General features: G+C 41.7%; 1 protein-coding gene across 1 annotated transcript in view; it reads left to right on the forward strand.

The window, feature by feature from the left end:
- Nucleotides 1-23,137, forward strand: part of MAD1L1 (mitotic arrest deficient 1 like 1) — a 456,297-nt gene that overhangs the window by 35,476 nt on the left and 397,684 nt on the right. Inside the window, exon 10 of the mRNA XM_081889171.1 lies at nucleotides 14,494-14,580. Coding sequence (XP_081745297.1) covers nucleotides 14,494-14,580 — 87 coding nt within the window. The remainder of the gene's footprint in view (nucleotides 1-14,493; nucleotides 14,581-23,137) is intronic.

Raw genomic sequence — 23,137 nt, forward strand, 5'->3', positions numbered from 1 at the left:
AAGTGCAGAACCTTACAATTTGACATTCATTTTGTTAGTTTGAAACCAGCTCTCTAATCTGTTAAGGTTACTTTGAATTCTGAATCTGTCTTCTCTGGAATTACCGTATTTTTCGCACCATAGGGCGCACCGGACCATAGGGCACACCCAGTTTTTAGGGGGGGGAATCAAGAAAAAAATCCCCCCAGCCCCAAAGAGCAGCGTACAGGCTGCGCACAACCTCTCCCTGCCGGAGGGGTTGCGCGCGGCTATGGAGCAAGCCAAAGCAGCAAGCGGGATGGATCCCGCTCGCTCTTTTGGCTTCCCCTTTAGCCCCGTGCAGCCTTTCCCTCCCAGGAGAGGCTGCGTGGGGCTAAAGACTCCATAGCCCCGTGCAGCCTCTCCTTGCTGGAGGGGTTGCGCGCAGCTATGGAGCAAGCCAAAGCAGCAAGCGGGATGGATCCCGCTCGCTGTTTTGGGTTCCCCTTTAGCCCCGTGCAGCCTCTCCCGGGAGGGAGAGGCTGTGTGGGGCTAAAGACTCCATAGCCCCGTGCAGCCTCTCCTTGCCGGGAGACGCTGCGCAGGGCTTTCCTGGCTTTACTGGGAGGTGTGGGGATTCACCCACCTCCCGCAAAACCGGCAGAAGCCGCGCAACTCCTTTAAAGAGATCGCGGCTTCTCCTGGCTTTTCTGGGAGGTGGGAGAAGGGACTGATGCGGCTTCACAGGAGAGGTGCTGCGCAGAGAGGGAGAAGGGGCATCGCCCTTCAGCGAACCTGGAGAAGGAACAGATGGAGACCCTTTTGTTCCTCCTCCGGCTTCGCTGGACAGGCACGTTGCTGAAGGGGCGCTGCGCCTTCTCTCTCTCTCTGCGCAGCCCCTCTCCTTCGCAGGCTGCCGCCCCAAGCCTCGCGCGCCCGGCAGGACCTCCTGCCGGGCGCGCAAGGCTTGCAGACACTCGCCCGAAGTACGGTGAGCCCTCCGGAGGGCTCCCTGTGCTTCGGGCAACAGGCTGCCACCCCAAGCCTCACGCGCCTGGCAGGAGCTCCTGCCGGGCGCGCAAGGCTTGCAGACACTCGCCCAAAGCACGGGGAGCCCTCCGGAGGGCTCCGCGTGCTTCGGGCGGCAAGCTGCCGCCCCAAGCCTTGCGCGCCTGGCGGGACCTCCTGCCAGGCGCGCAAAGCTTGCAGCGCCTGGCGGGACCTCCTGCCGGGCGCGCAAGGCTTGCAGACACTCGCCCGAAGCGCAGGGAGCCCTCCATTTTATATCATTTTCAGTTTCAGTTTCCTAAAGGTAGTATAAGAAAAGGTTCCAGATCTTAGGTTTTTTTTAATTATACCATTCTGTTTTTGAGTTATGAGGGTTGAAATTTCAAAAATATATATGACAAATTTGGCCTTAAAATCTCAACCCAGAACTGAGATATTTCAAAACCAAAAATACCAATCTCTTCAAAACGTCATGGGCTTTAATATGATGGATTTACCTGAAATATTCGAGTTACAAAATTCTTAATTTTAAAAAGTGATATAAAATCAATATGATTAAAAGTCTCTCCCCCATTGTATTAATTATTTAATATTTCTGCAAAATTTCATCTTGGGATCTCAGTGGGATCACTTTTTTTTTTTTTTTTTAAACCCATACATGTCTGCCATGGGTTCTATTTAGGATAAATGGGTCTGCTTGGGGAACACGGAAAGCTGCCTAGTATCAAGTCAGGCTTTTTTTTTGTTCAGATGCATATTATCTGCTGTGACTGGGGGCAGCTCTCCAGAGTCTCAGGCAGAGGCCTTTTCTATCACCTGCTATCTGGTCCTCTTCAGCTTTAGATGCTAGGAATAAAGCTTGAAACATTTTGAATGCAGTGCACATACAGTGGTGCCCTGCAAGACGAACGCCTCGCAAGACGGAAAACCCGCTAGACGAAGGGGTTTTCCGTTTTGGAGGCGCTTCGCAAAACAAATTTCCCTATGGGCTTGCTTCGCAAGATGAAAATGTCTTACGAGTTCCTGCGGGCTTTTTCCCCCTCCCCCCCTTTTCCTAAGCCGCTAAACCACTTATCAGCTGATCCGCTGATAAGCCGCTTAACAGCTGATCACTAAAAGCCGCTTAACCGCTAATCCGCTAAGCTGTCAATGGGCTTGCTTCGCAAGACGAAAAAACCGCTATACAAAGAGCCTCACGGAACGGATTAATTTCGTCTTGCGAGGCACCACTGTATTCTACCATTCCTCCCTCCTCACTCAGTGATCCACTTAATACAACTGAGCTGGTGAAAACTATGTTTAACCTGTACGCTTAGCTGCCATGTATTTTGTCCAGTCAGACGAGTCTTTAAGCAAAACAGAAAAATGTGCCATCGGTGGTAAAGTCAACCAGTTGGAGAGTGACAGCGCTTGTTGTTGCTGTAGAGACCAATATGGGAGAGAGATGTTTTATTGCAGCTGGGACAGATGAAGCCATTCGGTTTCACTGCTACAGATGCACCATGGCTTTACTTCTCACTGCCTTCTCCCAGTGGCCATTTTTTGGCCACTGCTGTGAATATACAACCTGATTGTGTATCTCCAGGCACTGCTGTCATCTGCAAGGGATTCCTGTAGCCGGGTTAATGTTGCCAGCCTTCATGCCACATTTGCAGAACCTTTATAAAGCAGAATTGGTCTGCCAACAGACCTGGTGCCTGAAACAAGCTCCCCGCAGAGCACGTCCTTGGGGATCTTACCATCTTGCATTCTGTATACATGGCCAAGCCAGTGTAGATGTCGTTGCTGTGACAAAAGTGTGAACATGCTGAGAATGTGGGCTTGGAAGAGCACATCTTTGTTTGAGTCTCGGTCCTGCCATATGATGCCCAAAATCTTCCCGACACGGTACATATGGAAGGCCAATATTGAGGCGTTGCTCCTGGTGGATGTAAGTTGCCTACGAATCATTTCTATAAAACAGTTTTAAGTCTGTAGGAAAGCATAGAAAGGAGCTTTGGTTGATTTTCAGGTTAGTCACAGGGAAGGGCTGTAGCTGACTGGTAGAGCGTGCAGAAGATCTCAGGTTCAGTCTGTGGCTTATCCAGATGGGGCTGGAAATGTCTCTGGTCTGAAATGCTGGAGAGCAGTTGCCAGTGTATACAGTACTGAGCTGGATAAATCAATGATTGGACTTGATATAAGGCAGCAGCCTCATGTTCCATGTAGCTTGTCTGCTCTGGCCTAATCACAGACACAGTCCATTTGAATTGCAAAATCCAGCAAATTCTACAATTCTATGACTCTCTGATTCTAAACTGAGAAGGTAGTTAATTTAGGGACCATCTATTGTACTGTGATACTTGCAGGAGTTCTTGTGGTTCATTTTGTACTTTCAGATCCGAAGCACTGATAGTTGACCTATTAATGAGTTTCCATGAGGCTTTTGACCTGAGCTGTAATTTGTTCTTGTTTTTAAACATTCTGAGGTTTTTTTTTATTTAAAAATATGCTTAAAAACCCACAGAGAATTAATGCATTTGTTTAAAGTTCTGAAAACCTTTTCCTAGCTAAACAGTTCAAAGAGTGCATCTTGCTAATCAGAGGAATATTCTTGCATCCCTGGGGTGGTCACACTGGTTTAATTGGAGCTTGGGCTGCTTTGAAGTCCTCTTAATCCTCCCTGAGCTGGAGAAGGGGGTTTGAAGGCAGTGACTGGGGATCCGTATAATTCATTTTTCGTGAAGTTCTTAAGCTGAGTTGCTAGGTTGTGGACAGCTGAATGAGACAGGCAGAGACAGAAGACAGAGGATGGCAAAGTATGCCTCTCTGTGTGTGTTGCATTTAAATTAAGTACAGCACCTGACCTGTGTGTTTATAACAAGCAAATAGGCCTGCCAGCCAGTTAAAGAATTTTGAGTTGATTACTGATTAATTTAAATATATTTACATATTTTAAATCTTAATATAAGATTCAAGTCTTTTAAAATAAAGAGGCTGCTATAGAAAGACAGTCTATGATATTGTGCATGTAAGGTGTTGGTTGTAAGTTTATGTAAGTGCATATAAATATAAATTTCAGGTAGGATCCAGAGGTTAATTACTAAAGTGTCCCATTGATTTCAGTGGAATCAGAGGTGTAACTAAGTTCCTCTGGATTTAACTCTCAGGGTCTAAATTGGTTATATCCAGGTAGACTTTCCAGGAAAAATAATTGATCAGCAGTATCAGATATAGGGATGATAATAATAATAATAATAATAATAATAATAATAATAATAATTTATTATTTATACCCCGCCCATCTGGCTGGGCCTCCCCAGCCACTCTGGGCGGCTTCCATAGAAACCAAAAATACACTAAAATATCACACGTTAAAAACTTCCCTGAACAGGGCTGCCTTAAGATGTCTTCTGAATGTCAGGTAGTTGTTTATCGCCTTTCTTGGCTTCCATCGGATTGGCCCTGAAATGAGCCAAACAATTTAAATAGCTGGATAGCCAAGTCAGTCTGGACAGCTCAACAAAATATCCCTTAGCAGAGCAATGGAGAAATCTCTCTCTAGCTTTGATAGGGGATGATTTGATGATCTGCTTACCGAAAAACTGGAGGTGGGAGCCAAACCCACACTGTACCAAGGATCTTAATTGTCAGAGGCTTTTGGCCTGCATGCTAAATATTTCAGGGGGACAACTTTTCAAACTAGCCTTCTAGCAAAGTCATAGAGAAGTTGTCCCTGAAAAAACCCAGGCTGTGGAGTGGGTGAGGAAGCTTAGTGAGGGACCCCTGACCTAATAGTTTCCACTGTGAGCATAGTCCTACTCTTCCTAGGGTCAGCTTTGTCTCAGGAATTAATTTACAGCTACAATTTTTAATCCAAATTGGAGAAGAATTTAGAGACTTGCATTGCTTGCCTCTCTTTTATGGCAAGCTGAGTCCCAAAGATTGTTTCTAAGGTTGAGCCTTTAATCCATAGGAAACTAGGATCCTGATTTACAGATTATTTTTAACTGACAATGGGTGGTAGGTGGTATTGTGGATCATATTTTGTTTGTGCATGTGTGGTTTGTTAGAACCAGGAGTTAGAAGATTTTCTGCAATTTCATAAGTATCAGTGAGATATGGAGAATTTTACCTTCCTATTCTTTATGAATGAATCATTTGTTTATATGTGGAAGCTCAGAGAGGTGTATAGCAGGCCTGCTGCAACAGACAGGCGCGTGAGAGCAAGGCAAGCATGCCCTCTGTCACCCCAAATTGGGTCAGCCCAATTTCTGTGAGTTCTGGTATTGTGCAACAGCAAAGTAATTAAAGTGCATCCCTGTGCGTAAGCTTTTGCTACAAATTGAGCTTGTACGCACATGTACTTGCATCATTAAGAGCTGAGGGGTCAGTCTTTCTATTCATTCCTAGCAATTTATATTTGTACTGAATTAATTGGAATAAACGTGATTTCCCAGATGTCTCCATAAGGCCAGATTTAAAAGTTCTTTTCCCAACAGACACTTCTCTGAGGTTGCACGCATTGACTGTTTGTGTGATTTGGGGGTCACCTGTTGGCTACTAGTGAAATCCACCCTCAAATCAGAACAGAGTCAATGGTACAGGAAATATGTGTTATGATTTCTTGCTCAAGCTAATGCAGCAGAATGCATCTGTCAGAATTTTGTTTGTTTTTGTAAATTTTTAATAGTACCCTCAAACAAATCTCAAGCAGAGGGAAAGAGGAGAAGCAAAGTGCTACAAGAAGAAGTCGGTTGGCCCTCACTTTCTGTTCTGCTTGTTTAATCTGATACTTTACTTCTTGCTGTCCTTACTAGATAGGTACCACTATTGGAACGAGTAATTGCTGATTTGGATATGAGACTGGAAATTCTTTCTTTTGTTGTTTACTGCTGTGAAAATCTCAAAATCAATAGCCTTATCACATGGAGGTCCATGACTTCTAACTTGAAAATAAAGAAATATCAATTTTTATGATTTTTTTTGCTGGTGAGGGGGCGTTCTGGTGATGTTATACTATACAGTGTTTAAAGTTGCAGTCCTCTTGAACTCCTGGCATTATTCTTGCCCAACTCATAGACAACAGTCTTATAGGTGCTCCCTGGTATATGTATACATTGTTACTCCATTGCCACTGAACCAAAATTGTGATTTTGAGTGGATGTTTAAATAAATATTATTTTTTTCAAAACTAAAGGATTTATCATGTAAACCAGGACTAAAACTTATGATGGCAACATCATATTAGCATGTATATACATTTATCCAATAATCAACCTTTGGTTGCTCATTTTATATGGAGTAATACTCATATTATTCATCATAAGCTTATGTAATTAAGGAAAAAGCAGGCACAGAAGCTATAAGGCCAGAAATATTAATACCACGTATAAAGTTAATTAAAGACATTATTATACTTTAAAACAAAATGAAGCCACAAGATGTGCCACATATGCTAGTTAAAACAAAACAATTTAGGGAAAAATAATCTGGGAAGAATAATGTAGGTTGCTGATGAACATTTAGGTACTAAAAGGGTAAAAAGACCAATCACCATTCAAGATTAAGTGTCATTCCCACATTTGAACCACAAATAATTGGACTACAAATAACAAAAAGTCTTGGAATTTGGGTGTGTAGGAGGTTGCTTCTTTGACAAAGACAGCAATAAGATGCCTCTGTGTGTGGAAACTTACCCTGTGCATATAAGAATATGTTACTTGGCAGATTGTATCCATTATAGTTTTTTACTTTTCTTTAGAATAAAAATAAATTAAGATCCTACTTGTTGAACTGAAAATTATCTGAGTTCATGTTTTAGGTGATTCTCCGCTGAATCTATATAAATACTAGACTGTCCATACTGGGATCTAGCATATGGAAAGTTTGTTTGGTCTGAAATCTGCTGGGCTGCATTTTGCATATTGCGTTTGCAAAGAATATAATATTTCAAATACATATTGCAATGTTTACGCTATGTGAACTCTGATTATTTCCCTTAAATCTAGAGAAAGCTCCTGATTTTCCACTGGAATGATCTTTACATGTGTTTATTTCCTTTCTGCTACATTAAGTACCTACTCAATTAACAGCTATTAAATTATTTTTATTTGTTTAATGGATTTGTGGGCTAACTTTTAAGAAATTCATGGCATCGGTATTTAAGTAACCCCTTCATCAGCCCTGCAAGGCAGGGCAGTAGTGACGTTCTCATATTGCAGATAGGGTGCTGAGGTTTGGTGTTGCATGCCCAGGGCCACTAAATAAGTATATGACCAAGGTCAGGTCTGAATGAGGATTATCTAGCTCACGGGCTTTATGCTATGCAATGTTTTAAAAGCTAGTTCCATAAAAAAGAGGAGCAATTATGATTGGGACTGCTTGCCGCCAAGTTAACTTCTCATTCGTTTTGAGTAGTTTTAAATTTCCAAAAATCATCTTTAAATTATTCCAATTCAAATTATCTACACTTCAAAGAAATTCAAAGAGCTTTGCTTTAAGAGTGATTTTTGTCTTTTTTGTGCCTTAAACTCGTGCTGGGTTAATGTGTACCTTCAGGGCAGAATCTTTTCCTCTGAATTCTAAATGCTGGTTATTTCTATTCAGATAATGAATAGTGTTTGCTGGGAGGCTTATTCTCCAAGTAGAAAAATGCCATCTGTACTTGAGCTCCTTTCAGTTGGCTCAGAAAGAAGTAGGCAGAAGCTGTATTTGGTAAAGCCTTGTATATAAGCTTGCAAAAGTTACTAGCCTACAAAAATTTTACTAGTCTTCTGGGGGCTGGCAGAGAAGTTATATAGCTCACAGCTTATGCTGGGCATAGGGGAATGGGCTTCCCTTCTCTGGCAGCCTGCTTAGTTTCTATTCTAGCTTCAGAGGAAGAATGGAGTACTGTGGATATTGTAGGTTTTGTTTTTTCTTTGTAAGCAGCTTTGATACACACATGCAAAGTGGGGTATAAATTCAGTTACAGTGGTACAGTGGTACCTCAGGTTACATACGCTTCAGGTTACATATACTTCAGGTTACAGACTCCGCTAACCCAGATATAGTACCTTGGGTTAAGAACTTTGCTTCAGGATGAGAACAGAAATCGCGCAGCGGTGGCGCAGCAGCAGCGGGAAGCCCCATTAGCTAAAGTGGTGCTTCAGGTTAAGAACAGTTTCAGGTTAAGAACAGACCTCCAGAACGAATTAAGTACGTAACCAGAGGTACCACTGTACCTCTGGATACGCACACCTCCGGTTGTGTACGCAGCAAACCCTGAAGTGTTTTTCCGGATTTCGCCACATGCACAGAAGCAACCCCTCCGGTTGCGGAAACCTCGGGATCTGACCGGGGCTCTGGAACAGATCCTGTCCACCCAGCTTAGTACTACTGTCCACCCGTTGGGCCACCCAGCTTAGTACTACTGGCAGTGGCTCTCCCTGCCACACAAACAAACAAACAAACAAACAAACAGCTAGTAGCCATTAATGGATTTGAAAGACAAATTCATGGAGATAAAGCTGTCTTAGTTGGTGACCATCACAACATGCTGTGGTTGGGAATCCCATACTTTAACTATGTACTGTGTGAAGAAGCATTTCCTTTTATCTGCCTTGAATCTCCCAGTGTTCAGCTTTGTTGAATTCTAGGTTCTAAGAACCAGCAGTTCTTGCAGCATAGGAATCTGTCATTATGCCTTGTCAGAGTATTTTTAAAAATGCATTGTTTCATAATATTAGTTAATATTATAAAAAAATGAATACTGTAGACGTCAAATTGGGCAGCTGGAATGGCTTGCTAGTCAAATGTAAAATCAAAGTTATAATTAACTTTTTTTCTGAAGACTATTCCCAGGGAGTGCATATGCAAGCAGCTCTTCAGGCATGTTAAAATTAATACGATAACAGTTTTCAGTGTCTTCATCACTCCACACCCCCAGTCTAAATTATGTAAAGGAAGTTCATGCTATTGAGTTGTTACATCTTGAAATATTTATAGATGTTCTAATAAAAATAAATTCTAACTAAAGCTTTGCATTCTTTGAATATAACCTTTGTGTACTTGATTTCCCTCCCCCCTTACAAAGTAGTTCAGTTCAATTACTTTTGGCCATTGGTAGTGGTGGGGGAAATTGAGATGTTGATTCAGCACAAAACATTGACAATGACATACTTTTTCGGTTTATTAACATGTAAGTGAAATAAACATGACAAATGAGATCTCAGTTAATTTAGGGCAGCCAAAAACCTTCTGGAAAATCCATATTACATTTTTTGTTGCAACAAACTAACACAACTGCTCTTTCTGCAAGTTTTTATTAGGGTCCTAATCTGTCAGCTAGTTAAACAATTCAGTTTAAGCATTGGTAATCAGATAAATGTATCTGCTTATCACTGCAAAGTCTGTATATTGGATTATTAAAACATATTCCTGCCCTTGCCAAGCTGCTGCTGCTGCTGCTGCTTCTTCTTCTTCTTCTTCTTCTTCTTCTTCTTCTTCTTCTTCTTCGCCTTCGCCTTCGCCTTCTTCTATCACTTGTAGCTGAGTAAGATTGTCTTTCATGAACATGGTCTGAACAGTGGGTCTGTAAGTGACTGTGGAGTAAGATTGGTAGTACGATAGCTTTGTAAACAAGCATTTTGGTTTCCCTACAAATGTCCTGGTCTTCAAACACTCTGCATTTCAATTGGGAGAAAGCTGCACTCGCAGAGCTCAGGCGATGCTGGATTTTGGCATCAGTGTCGGCCCTTGTGGAAAGACAACTGCCCAGGTGGGAGAAGTGATCAATACTTTCCACCGTTACACCATTGAGTTTGATTTGTGGTGCTGCAGACGGGTTGCTTTGTTCTTGTTGGTGCAGCACTCTGGTCTTTTGAATGTTGAACAATTGGCCAAGCTTTTTGTACGCTTCTGCGAAGATATTTAGGATGGCTTGGAGGTCATACTCTGAGTGTTCACAGATTATGTTGTCATCAGCATACTGAAGCTCTATGACGGAAGTTGTGGCAACCTTACTCTTTGTTTTCAGCCTACTCACATTAAAGAGGTTTCCATCTGTTTGATACATGATTTCTACTCTGGTGGGGAATTTCCCTTTGACAAAGTGTAGGGTCATGGCAATGAAAATAATTAATAGAGTTGGAGTGATAACACAACCCTGTTTAACACCTGATTCCACTGTGAATGGTTCACTTTGAGAGCCATTGTTATCTGCAATTGTTCCTGTCATATTATCATGGAGGATCCAAAGGATGTTCACAAATTTATCTGGGCAGCTGATTTTCAGAAGGACAGTCCACAGGGCATACAATTTATAGTGTTGAAGGCCTTAGTCAGGTCAATAAACACCATATACAGGGCTTGGTTTTGCTCTCTGCATTTTTCTTGGAGCTGTCGAGCGGTGAAAATCATGTCCACTGTCCCTCTAGATAGGTCGAAAATCATTTTGAAATTCAGGAAGGGTAGCCTCAGATATTGTTAGGAGACGGTTTGCTAAGATCCTTGCAAGAATTTTGACTGCCTCAGCTAATAAAGAGATGCCTGGATAGTTTCCACAACCATTCTGTCACCTTTTAAAAAGAGATTGATAATTTTGGTATCCCTAAAGTCTACTGGGATCTCCTTTCTCTCCCAGATTTTTTCAGTGAGGTTGTGCAGTTGTTGTATAAATTCAATTCCACCCACTTTGAAGACTTCAGCAGGTATCTCATTAGGTTCACTGGCTTTGTTGTTTTTATTTGGTTAACTCTCCCAGATTTGGAGATACTGCAAGCTCATCTCTAATTTGCTTTTGTGGAATTTGTGAGAGGACCTCAGCTACGGGGGAGTTGCGGTTAAGGAGATGTTGGTAATGTTCTTTCCAGCACAGTGCAATAGCTTTATCTTTTAAAAGTGTGGTAGTATCTGTTGAGAGCTGGACCATAAAGAAGGCTGATCGCTGAAGAATTGATGCTTTTGAATTATGGTGCTGGAGGAGACTCTTGAGAGTCCCATGGACTGCAAGAAGATCAAACCTATCCATTCTGAAGGAAATCAGCCCTGAGTGCTCACTGGAAGGACAGATCGTGAACCTGAGGCTCCAATACTTTGGCCACCTCATGAGAAGAGAAGACTCCCTGGAAAAGACCCTGATGTTGGGAAAGATGGAGGGCACAAGGAGAAGGGGACGACAGAGGACAAGATGGATGGACAGTGTTCTTGAAGCTACCAGCAAAAGTTTGACCAAACTGTGGGAGGCAGTGGAAGACAGGAGTGCTTGGCGTGCTCTGGTCCATGGGGTCACGAAGAGTCAGACAAGACTAAACGACTAAACAACAACAACAACTGTCTTTTGAGCGTAGGGGACATATGTCATGATTTATTGGCCCATAGATGGTCTTTGTGGTGTTAAAGAAACTCTGTACATCATGAGGTGCTGGATCTCTTGAGCTTTTTTTTTATCCACCAGGTGTTCTTTAGATCTCTAGTTCTTTGAACCTCAGCCTTAGCATTGGCATAGGTTTTTTTCTTAGTGCACATTTTCTACTTCTTTGCCAGATCTGAAAGGCCTTTCTTTACTTGCCAATAATGTGTTCTATCTCACTGTCATTCTCATCAAACCACTCCTGGTGTTTCTTGATCCAATAGTTTGTTCACAGGCTGCAATAATGGATGTTTTTAGCTTGGTCCAGTGTTCCTCAGTGTTGTCAGAGAACTCTGAAAGCAGATGGTTCTTAAAAGTCATTTGGAAGCAATACCGCTTAACAGGATCTTGAAGGGCTTGAGTGTTCATTTTGCACCTTGGTTTTTTTCCTTGAAGCCTGCGTTCAGGTATAATCTTGATAGTCATTGTGGAGCGTATTAATTGGTGACCTATCCAGCAGTCATTGGAAGTTGTCATAGCTCTGGTAAGGAGCACATCATGACGATCTTCAGCTCGGACAATTACATAGTCTAAGAGGTGCCAGTGGTTTGACTGAGGGTGCCTCCATGATGTTTTCAGTTTATTTTGTTGTTGAAAGAGTGTGTTGATAATAATAAGGTTGTGTGCTGCACATATAGTCAAAAGTAAGATATCTTTAAAATAATTGCATACATATCTGTCTATCCCTTTGCTGAACACTGTGCTGCAATTGACTTTTGCATATGTAGAAAATGGGCTCTCTTTGCCTGTGTGTCTGTTTCCAGTGTGCCTTCAGCTAACATTTTTAATTAGATATACTTGAATCCCTGCACTTCTGACCCTTGAGTTGGAGAAACACAATTTGACGAAGGCAATTAAATCTCTCCAACCTTCCTTTATCCTCTTTCACTTAAATTATTTCATTCCTATTATGCTCCATCTGTTAATTATACACCCGTATTCAGTTGTTAATGCTTAAGTCCATAACATAATGGTCAAGAATTCTTTCCTGTCTTGTAAAGGAAAGGCCTCAGGAAAGGGTTGTATGGAGGGGATGCATGTCTGTTGAAAGGTTTGTTAATTGCCTTCTCTTGCCATGGTTGGGATGGACTAGCTTAGTACCATTCGGAGACAGTAGCAGAAGGAAGAGATGCACTATTAGGAAGCTGACAGCTCTCCTACCTTGGCAGCAATGTGGAGTTGAGAAGAAATTAGAGTCCCTCAAGTGAAGTCTTGCTGCATCTGCTGCTACTTCTTCCCTTTATCCTGGGCTAGCCTAGAAGGGCTACAGGGCAGCATGGGGAAATAATTCTACCAACTCCACAGAGAGTGGAAGCAGGCCTGTTAGACTGACTAGGATGTAAGCCTCACCAGGGAGAGGAAGTAGAACTGACTCTTTTGCCCCAAAATGCAAAAAAGAGGCAGGCGTATACATTGAGTTACATAGACTTTCACATAACAGGTAGCAATTTTTGAGAGACTTTCTGTTGATATTATTTGCTTTCAGCTTATACCTCTCAAGGTAGTATATCCAGCAAGGCTTTGAGTCCTGTATATAAAAATAATCCAAGCATGTTATCAAATCACACCTTTAGAAACAAAATTTCTATATTGACATTCTGGGTATAAAAAGAGTGCATTGAAGATGAGAGAGAGGAACAAATTCTAAGAAAGATACTTTTGTTTCAAATTTCTCCTGTGAGAAGTTTGCTTTTTTTACTAGCTTTTTCATTTTAAATACTGGTTTTTATTTCCTTCATTTGTTGTAGAAGTTGTCTAGTACTTGGCAACAAAAAGATTTTTCTCCAGTTATCTGCTGGAATGAACACTTTCCAGTTATTGTAGGTTCTTGTCCCTTCTATTAGTTTTTAAAAATCCTACTTGGCTTCATGCACCTTTTCCTGTTCTTTGATTCGACAGAGGGCAGTGCTGTACAGTGCACAGAAATCTGCTTCAAACCCAAAGGCTGCGTTGCTCTAATTCACCAATTAAATTATACTAATTCAGGACCTTATTGAGTTTTAGAAACATATGGAACATTTTTTGCACTCTCTTCTGCTGGCTCAAATCTTTGGTGAAAATACCTGTATATGCTTACTGAAAGTTAACTAAACATATACCATCTTCCGGTTTATTGGTACTTTTAGAAAAGATTAAAAATAACTATTAAAAAGTGCTTTGCCTGTTTGCCTGCATGTGTTTGTGGCCTGTTGATCAGCATATGTGGATGGTAGGGAGAGATCAAATATATTTCAATATGCAGAAAGTTCTCTGTCTGCTTGACTAGAGATAATTCATACTACAGAAGACCAGACAAGATGCAATTTACAAGCATGTATTAGTAGGTACAGTGCATTTCAAATAGTATTGAACACATAAACCACTGACATAACAATATTTGCTTTTGTCCAGCAGAAACAAAAGCACATGTGACTGACATATTTGGTATTAAATGAGATGTGATGAACCACCTAATGCATGGATAGCCAATCTGGCACAGTCCAAGTTAACAGGCACTCTTTCAAGTGGCTGGACTCTGTGGGGTTTCCTTATGCTGGTGCTAGCATGTCCATGGAAGTGGAGTCAAGGCCTGCTCAGCAGTATACTCTCAGTTGCCTCCCCAGAAGCAGGAGGCTCTCCACTGGCAAGAGGAGACTCCAGGGGCGGCTTCATGCAGTGGCGTAGCGTGGGGGGTGCAGGGGGGGCCGGCCGCACCAGGCGCAACATCTGGGGGTTAGGGTTAGGGGGCGCAAATCCACAGGTTAGGGGGTGCAAATTACTTTCCTTGCCCCGGGTGCTGACAACCCACGCTACGCCACTGGCTTCATGGCAGGAGATGTTAGACTAAAGGGTGCCAGATGTTGTAGAGATGCTGTATTCCTCAGACAACCTGCTGTCTGGATCTCCATTCCTCAGACTGCTGAACCCTTCCCAGTATCAGACACTTATTGGGGCCCAACTCCACCTCCCCCATCCTACTAGGATGTTCCTCAGGATTCTCCAGTTCCAACTTGAAGCTCCTTCCATTCCTTCTTGGGAATCTGACCATTCCCTCCATGACTCTTCCATGGGGCTCATGGAAATATTTAGAATCTTTCAAGGTATGAAACAATGTTTTTACCCTTAGTATATCTGGTAGTCTTTAACTGTGAATGTTGTGTCCTCCAATTACTTAGGAGCCCTGATGATCTCTCCAGGCACATCATTGCCCTGCAGCAACGTGAACTTGTTCTGAAAGAACAGAATTCTGCCATCTCGAGCAGGTATGGCTGTCAACAGACTGTCTATTTTACTTGTTATGTATAAGAAGAAATGGCATGAATTTTGGCCAAAATCCACCGAAACTTGCTGCCACTTTTGTGTGTGTGTGTGTGTGTGTGAGAGAGAGAGAGAGAGAGAGAGGGGGGGGGAGGGAGGGAGGGTGTCCATACCATAAAGTTTGCAATTTTCAGATGAGACTGAAAGTCATTGGACATGCAGGATTTCTGAATGGTTTGAGTTCTTCTCGTGTTTGGGAAATAATTAATGGCCAAGTTTTACAAAACTCATTTTTGGCTTGCAGTCAAGCATCCTTTTTGTTCACAAGGTCAGTATGCGTGTGCCTGGCAGCTGTGAGGTTACTGATAAAAAAATAAATGGTGTACTTTTCTGTGGGCATGTATATTTTTTGCTCTGGTTCATGAGTTACGTTTAATTGTAGGAATACTTCATTTCGATATGTGGCATGAATGAGGAAGCTGCTTGATATTCCCACTCTTTATATTGAGAACCCTTTACATTATGAAAGTTCCTGACCACATAGTTCATCTTGGGTCTGTTACTTGAAATCAGTGCAGAATTATCAAAATGCTGCCAATAGAACTGATGGGGAAGTTTCTTAGTCTGCTTGTGAGACTGAGAAGGTTTAAACACATGTTTCTACAGCAGTTTGCATTGTCTTTCCTGTGAAACTAGACAAGAATCACATTGAACTATAAAGCTTTGCTGTTAGCCAGTAGGAAGAGACCCAGGCAAAGTTGTTCTAGATAAATGTGGTGCAAGTAAATGTCCGTATTGCACTTTCCAGATTTATAGTGAAAGCAATTCTATTATATTTCTATTAGCTCAGTCTGAATTCACCTACTAGCTATTTGCAGATTCCTGTCAAAGAAATATCACAAATGAAGGGGGCTTTGTGATAGGATGCTGTAATTACAAAAGTGTCATTTTTGAGATCTGAGTTTGTTTGATACGTAAGCAACTGATGCTGGAGGTTAGGATGCAAATTATGTAATGTCGCTTCGGCAGCACATATACTAAAATTGGAATGATACAGAGAAGATTAGCATGGCCCCTGCGCAAATTATGTAATGTCAACACATTTTACCAAATTTGTGTATGCTTTTACATTTTCAGTAAAAAAAGAAAAAGAAAGTGGTATATCTTAAGAGAGTTTACATGTTTCTTTGCTAGGAGGAGTTCAGGTAGCAATCCTGCTCTCTACCTTGTTGCATTGGAGAAATGCATTTTTCCACCGAGAGTCTAAGAATAAGCATTGGTGTTCTGGTCCATGTGCAGCTGATTCCCAGGAAAATTTCATTTTCTGGTGGTAGGCTGCAGTGATGTCTATTCTTGTTATTCTCCCCACCCTGGGGAGCCTGCCAGGGAGTCTGCCCCACACCAGCCCTTTGTTAAAAACAATGCTGAAACAAAGTTTTTTAAAAATCACCTAGGTTTCTGGTGCTTTGCATTTATCAAACATTTTAGTTTGTTCTTTATAAGTGTTGTGCCCAAAGCAGTCAGGCAGAGGTTGTTTTTCAGCAGTGGTTAAATGCACTTCCCTGAGTCTCTGCATATTCTATGCTACCTCCTAAGGGTCTCTTATAAATTCTGGTTGATTATTGCCTTTTTCCTGTAACCTCTTGCTAATGGCAAACAAATTCAAGCTGGGCAGTAAAAGCTTAAAGTGTGTTTTATTAAGAGCAGCTAAAACTGCTTAGCCAGTTGTTAAAATTGCTAGCCAAAGTGTAAAATTCACTGATGCAGCCAATATTAACCTTTTCTTCATGGTTGATATCAAGAGTCTTGAGAAGCATGTTTTGCTTAGTATCTTAAAAGAAATAAAAATAATTGACTGTGTATATATTTTTTAATGGGTGTGGATCATGATCCCACACAGAGAAAATGTTGTTATTTCATTTATTAATTGCCTGGGCTGATGTTTTTGTTGACAGAACAGTTTTATGTAAGTATCTCTTCATGCTGGACACAGTCATGCACTAATTTTTATGCAAGGAGGGGAAACAAAAAATGATCAAGATACCCTTTTGAGTACAAAGAGACCAGTAACTGCCATTGACGCTAAAAGCTCTTTCAAGTTAAAACTTTCATGTTCTCCAAGACACTATAATTAGTTCAGATTCCAAGTGTCAAGTTCTCCTTTTAGCTGCAATATTTTATTCTGCCTTAAGTGACATTTGAATGCCTGCATTTTAACTCTTCCATTGTTTCCAAATTCCCAGGAGAACTTCCTGTGCTTCTTAAGAGCAAATCTAATCACATAGTGCCCAGTGAATAATGGAATCACAGAACTGTAGAGTTGGAAGGGACCATGAGGCTCTTCTAGTCCAATCCTCTGCAATGCAGGGATCTTTTGCCTAATGGGGGCTCGAACCCATGACCCTAAGAGCTATCCACAGAACTGATGAGATGAGATGAGATGGAGAAGAAAGAAATGGCTTATAATAGTTTATAAAACATTTAGTATTTACCGTATTTTTCACTCTATAAGACACACCAGACCATGGTGCACCTAGGTTTTGGAGGAGGGCAACAAAAAAAATATATTCTGAATCCCAGAAGCCAGAACAGCAAGAGGGATCGCTGTGCAGTGATCTCTCTTACTGTTCTGGCTTCTGGGATAGCCGTGCGAAGCCTCTTCAGGGCAGCGGGATGAACCCTAACCCTAACCCTAACTGTGCAGCGGTCCCTCTTGCTGTTCTGGCTTCTCCGAGGAGGGAGAAGGGCAGCCCATCAGTCCCTTATTCCACCTTGCGGAAAAGCCCCCAAGAGCTGCACAGACGCTAGGCGCGGCTCTTTAAAGAGCATGTGGCTCTTGCTGGCTTTTGCAGGAGCTGGGGGAAGGGACACAGGGCAGCCCGTCAGTCCCTTCCACCACCTCCCGGAAAAGCCCCCAAGAGCCACGTGGAGCGTGTGTGCAGCTCTTGGGGGCTTTCCCCCAAGGAAAAAGTGCGTCTTATGGAGCGAAAAATACGGTACTAGTGAAATGCATTGGCAACAGTGGGTAACAGTTGTGATCATGATGGTTTCAGCTATTTATTATGTAGCCATCTTGAAGTGTAATGGCTTTGTTTAATGGCAAGATTATGGGTCCAACTGTTGAAGCTTGTAGGTTTAAGTTCTAACTCAGAGCAATGTTGAAACTTGGCTTGATAATAGGAAAGCTATGAAGACATAAGCAAGATGCGGCTTATTTCTCAACGCTGTAGATTGCCTTCTATGATGGGGAGGTGTAGATTTCTTTCAGTAGATGGGGATTAGTTTGCAAGTGTTCTGTGGGGCCTTCAGAATGGTGTTAATGGCTTGTTTTGCCTGCCTGTAGTTTTGTTTACCTGGATGTGTATTCCTAAAGTGTTTTTACCTTTTAAAGCCCTTAAACATTTGGTTGGGAGTACTTAATACAAAAGGCCCTTCTCCAGGTACCCCAACACCCGAGATTAAGCTGATATTGACAGGCTAGAGACAGAGACCCTTCTATAGTAGTGCCCAAACTGAGTCCAAATTCCTCCCATAACCACAAAGCTTATTGGGCTTAATTCAAGTCCCTGTGGCATCTCCTATATTCATAATGGTTGGACCACCCACCAGTGGATGTAGTTTACCAAACTTATTTTCGCTTCTTGTTTCAGGTGGGGGTGGGTAATGAACTGTCTTTTGCTTACAACCTTCCCTCCCCCCCACCATGAAATGGACATATGGCTGAATATGTTAGTACTGGTCTTGCTACCCCCCTGCCCACACCGTACTTTCATTGCATTGGCTTTAGCTACCAGAATGATAGGTGAATTTGATGCTGTCATACTGTTCTTCTTTTGGCTGTATTTAAAATGAACATTTAACTTCCTTAGCATGGCTAGCAGGCGGTCTGAGCTGCTTTGGCATTCTTAGGTGGGAAAGGCTTCTGCTTAAGAAGTTCCTTGCTGTTCTAAGTGCAACATGCACTGGCTTGACACAGGTAGTTTTGAATGAAATTATGTTCTCCTCTGTTTCTTCACATGTAATTCTCTGTCTTTCATTGCCCTGATCTTTTATTGTTGAGCAGCCACTTGCAATAAGTAGGCTAATTGTTATTAATTCTCAGGTGGTTATATAAAGACTAGCTCTCATACCGATTGTCTGTGCAGAGCACAACAGAGGAGAGGCTTATATATAAATATGCAGTTCTTTAAAAAAACAGGATGGAAATATGCTTGTAAATGTGAAGCTTTGATTCTAGCTTCTCTGTAAGTTTTGTCCAGAAGCCTAGGAAGGTGCAGTTTTCTAAGCTAAGTTTATAGTGAAGTTTCTTTAAAGCTGCAGATAAGTTTTAGAACTTCCAAATTAGGCCCATGGTTTGGGGTATTTAGCTGCAGCTAATAAAAGTTCATTCTCAGACATTTGAGAAGCCTGGATAGATGGACAGACTCTTTCATCTGGCACGTATTTCCAAATCCATGCTACTTTATTACAGGCCAGCTGTCTCTCATCTTCCTTCCAGGAATGTTGCAGCCTCTCCACCATTCTTACCTTGTGTGTTGCTAGCAACTTGATGCCTTCCTTAGACCTTTGGACATTGCTACCATACACCGCCTAATATGAACTTCAACCCACAATTGATACAAAAAACACTTTAGAGAGCCATGCAACTAACCTCCTATGCAACAGTGAAAGCCCAATAGGAAATTGTGCTGCATTAGAAGTCATGTCGCGGGACGCTGGTGTCGCTGTGATCTAAACCATTGAGCCTCTTGAGCTTGCTGATCAGAAGGTCAGCGGTTTGAATCCCTGCGACGGGGTGAGCTCCCGTTGCTCAATCCCAGCTCCTGTCGACCTAGCAGTTTGAAAGCAAACCAAAAAGGACAAGTAGATAAATAGGTACCGCTCCGTTGGGAAGGTAAACAGGGTTTCTGTGCGTTGCTCTGGTTTCGGTGTTCCGTTGCGCCAGAAGCGGCTTAGTCATGCTGGCCACATGATCCAGAAAAACTGTGGACAAACACCGGCTCCCTTGGCCTGTAAAGCGAGATGAGTGCTGCAACCCCAGAGTTGTCTGCGACTGGACTTAACTGTCAGGGGTCCTTTACCTTTAGAAGTCATGTCAGAGATATTCTATTGACTGTTAGTTCCCAAACAGCATGGTGACTGGAAAAGGTTAACTGAAAAATTTACATATAAATCTAGGCTTTAGAAAAATATAGTTAAGCTGGACTCATTTTATTGCACTTGATTTCCATTTATGTCTTATATTGGGGATTGGCAGCCTTTTGCCCTACAAATGATGCTGGACTACAACTTCTGTTATCTCAAATGATTGGCTCAACTGGTTGGAGCTGATGGAACCATTTTATTTATTAAATTTCTATCCAGGTTTTATTGCAGCAAATAGCAGAATAGCAGAATAACATTTAAAAATAAAGAAAAACATCAAAAAACTTCTAGAAACATTTTTAAAGCATGCAAATACCCTAATAATTTCAGAGATGCTTGGAAAATTTGACAGATCTTTCACCCTTCCTATGCCTTGGTAAATAACATCTGGAGGATCACAGGTTCCCTATTCCTGTCTAATGTAAGCCGTCACAGACCCACAAAACAACTTCCATTCTGTTATATGTCTTTGGAAAGATCAGTTGGCTATGTCAGTTGAGGAGAATCATAACTTATAGTTGCACATTTTCTGGTTCAGAAGTGTTATGGGGTTCTGCTTATGGCATCTTTTATTTTTGGATTAACACATCCCTATCATGTGTATGTATTTGTGTGTGTGTGTGTGTGTGTGTGTGCATACATACATTTCTGTTTTTTACCAGTATTTATACTTGGATAGGAATGAAATCCTGTGTGCACTGTGGCATTGAATCAACTGTGTGTAAAATTTCTCCAGCAAAAATGTTCTACTAACTTGCTATAAAGGATTCATTGTCAGAAGTTTCATTAGGAAAAAGTCTTGTTTTTAGCTGTGTGTGGCAAAAAACTCAAATTGTCGAAAGTTGCAGAACAGCTCTCTGCTGCTCTGAAACGTAAATGACTAATGTGCATATTTTATTTCAGCATCTGGGCCTGAAAAGTTGCATACCAAATTTTGTTTGATTTGATCAACAATGGCTGAAAATTGGGATTTATCATGGAAATGCTGACAGATATGAACATGTGTTAACTAAGCGTGTGCCTGACAAACCTTCTTATTGTATGGTGCTGGTGGTGAAATGTTAATTTTTTGTTGCTTTAATTGCATTTTTTCTTTGCTCAATCTAGTCTTTTCAAAGTCTGGCTGTTTGGTTGCACTTCAGCTTTGTACTAATTTTTCCTCGAGTATGCAGAAAACTTGTCAGGTGCCTGTGCTGCTTTTTGAGCAGAAGAGTTTCCTGAAAGCTCTGGATTACCTTTCTTAGTATACAAGGATGAAAAAAGCAGCAGCTGCACTAGCAAGTCCATATTTTGCTGCAGTAATGTGTTCCTGACAGAAGATGGTGCCTTCAGCCTTCACTCAGATTCTTCCTAGTCGTCTTCCACCACTCTTTTTATTTTATTTTAAAAAACATTTTGTGCTGCACAGCCAGAATGCTGTCACTAGGATTATAAATTCTGAAGCCAATTAGATAAAAAAATGTTACAACTGAAAGCGAAGAAGCTAAAAGCTGGTGAATATCTTCATGTTAGTGTGCCAGCCTTGGAGAGCAGTTTCTAGGGAGCGCTCAGATGTGAGCTTTCTCCACTGCTTTCAAACATACTTTTGCACAACATAGATCTGAAGCATCTGCCGAATTAACTGTGTGAGGGAACTGGGAGTAAGACGCGACTATTTAAGGGTTTTATTAGATTCCATAGGACAGTAGTTTGCACAACTAATTTGATTAATTAATTTAGAGAACTTTTATAGACTACTTAATCAGAAAAGTTAGCAGTGTAAATAATATGGCTACCAATAAAATGCAGATAAAATCAGCAAAACTGTAAAAACAGCAACAGTATACATAAATAGTATACATAAATAATTTTCAATAAAACACAATCTGCAAAACTTGTTAAAACAAATATATATCTAAATTATATGTCTGAGTATGTCTAAACCACTGAGCCTCCTGGGCTTGCTGATCAGAAGGTCGGTGGTTCGAATCCCCACGGCGGGGTGAGCACCTGTTGCTTGGTCCCAGCTCCTGCCAACCTAGCAATTCGGAAGCATGCCAAAAAAGTGCAAGTAGATAATTAGGTACTGGTTTCAGTGTTCTGTTGTGCCAGAAGCGGCTTAGTCATGCTGGCCACATGACCCAGAAAAACTGTCTGTGGACAAACACCGGCTCCCTTGGCCTGTAAAGCGAGATGAGCGCTGCAACCCCAGAGTCGTCTGTGACTGGACTTAACTGTCAGGGGTCCTTTACCTTTACCTTTTAGACTTACTGAACTAAAAGTTTACTGCAGATGTCTAAAACAGGTCTAAAACAGTACAGCAAGGCTGCCTGCCTAATGTCAATAGGCAGAGAGTTCCAAAGCATAACTGGAGCTGTTGCACTGAAAGATTGACTCCTTGCTAATGCTGAACAATAGATAGCACTTTCACAGTTCCATAGATGGAAGCCATTAAATAGGTATATATGGGGCAGTCTCTCAAGTGAACTGGTCCCAAGCCACTAAAGACTTTATATATGAATACTAAAAACCTGAACTTGCCCCCCAAATCAGGTAGGTCGCTGTGTTGGTCTGATGCAGTAGAAATATATACAAAAAAAATTAAAAATTGTCCAGTAGCACCTTAGAGACCAGCTAAGTTTGTTCTTGGTATGAGCTTTCGTGTGCATGCACACTTCTTCAGATACACTCAAATACACTCAGATACACTTTTGCCCCAAAAAGAAAGTGGTATCCAGTACAAATATTTGAGCAGAGATGTAATATGCTGACAGGAGATTTCACTCTTGGCAGCAACTGTTGTGCAGCATTTTTCATTAACTGCAAGGTAAGTCTTACATAGAGCACATTGCAGCAATTCAGTCTTCACATTACTGATGGCTGGACTACTATAGTCAAGCTATGATGGTCCAGGAGTAGTTGATGAAGCTAGTAAAGAAGCTCCTAGCTCTGAGGGCCTCCAGTGACAAAGCTGGATCTAGGAGCAATCCAGGTTGCATACTTGCTCAGAGGGAATGCAACCCCTTCCAGGGCAGGTAGTTGGCCTGTTTCTCAGACACATGAGCCACTCAGGCACAGCACTTGCTAGCTAAACCAGCCTTTGACTGTGCCCACCTGACATTTTCAAGAGGAGGAGTGGGAGAAGAGACCCCCCAGCAAAGCTGACCTTGGTCCCATGAAGAGTGTTTTTTTAAATTTCCCTCCAAAGTGAGAGGCATGAAAGCAGATTCATACTACACTGTAGTACAGTAATGTGGGTTGCTTATGACCATTTACATCTGGCTAGCTTGTTAGAGTTTACTGACCTCGTGTATCATTAGAGATTGGAGTAATATTTTACGTAAACAGAATTCCACTCCATTAATATTATGCTGACTTGCTGGGTTCTTACACATTCATATTCTCTCTCTCTCTGTAAATAATTTACATATTCATGCT

The sequence above is a fragment of the Podarcis melisellensis genome (genome assembly GCF_964234715.1).
Source record: "Podarcis melisellensis genome assembly, chromosome: 14".
Classification (NCBI taxonomy): domain Eukaryota; kingdom Metazoa; phylum Chordata; class Lepidosauria; order Squamata; family Lacertidae; genus Podarcis; species Podarcis melisellensis.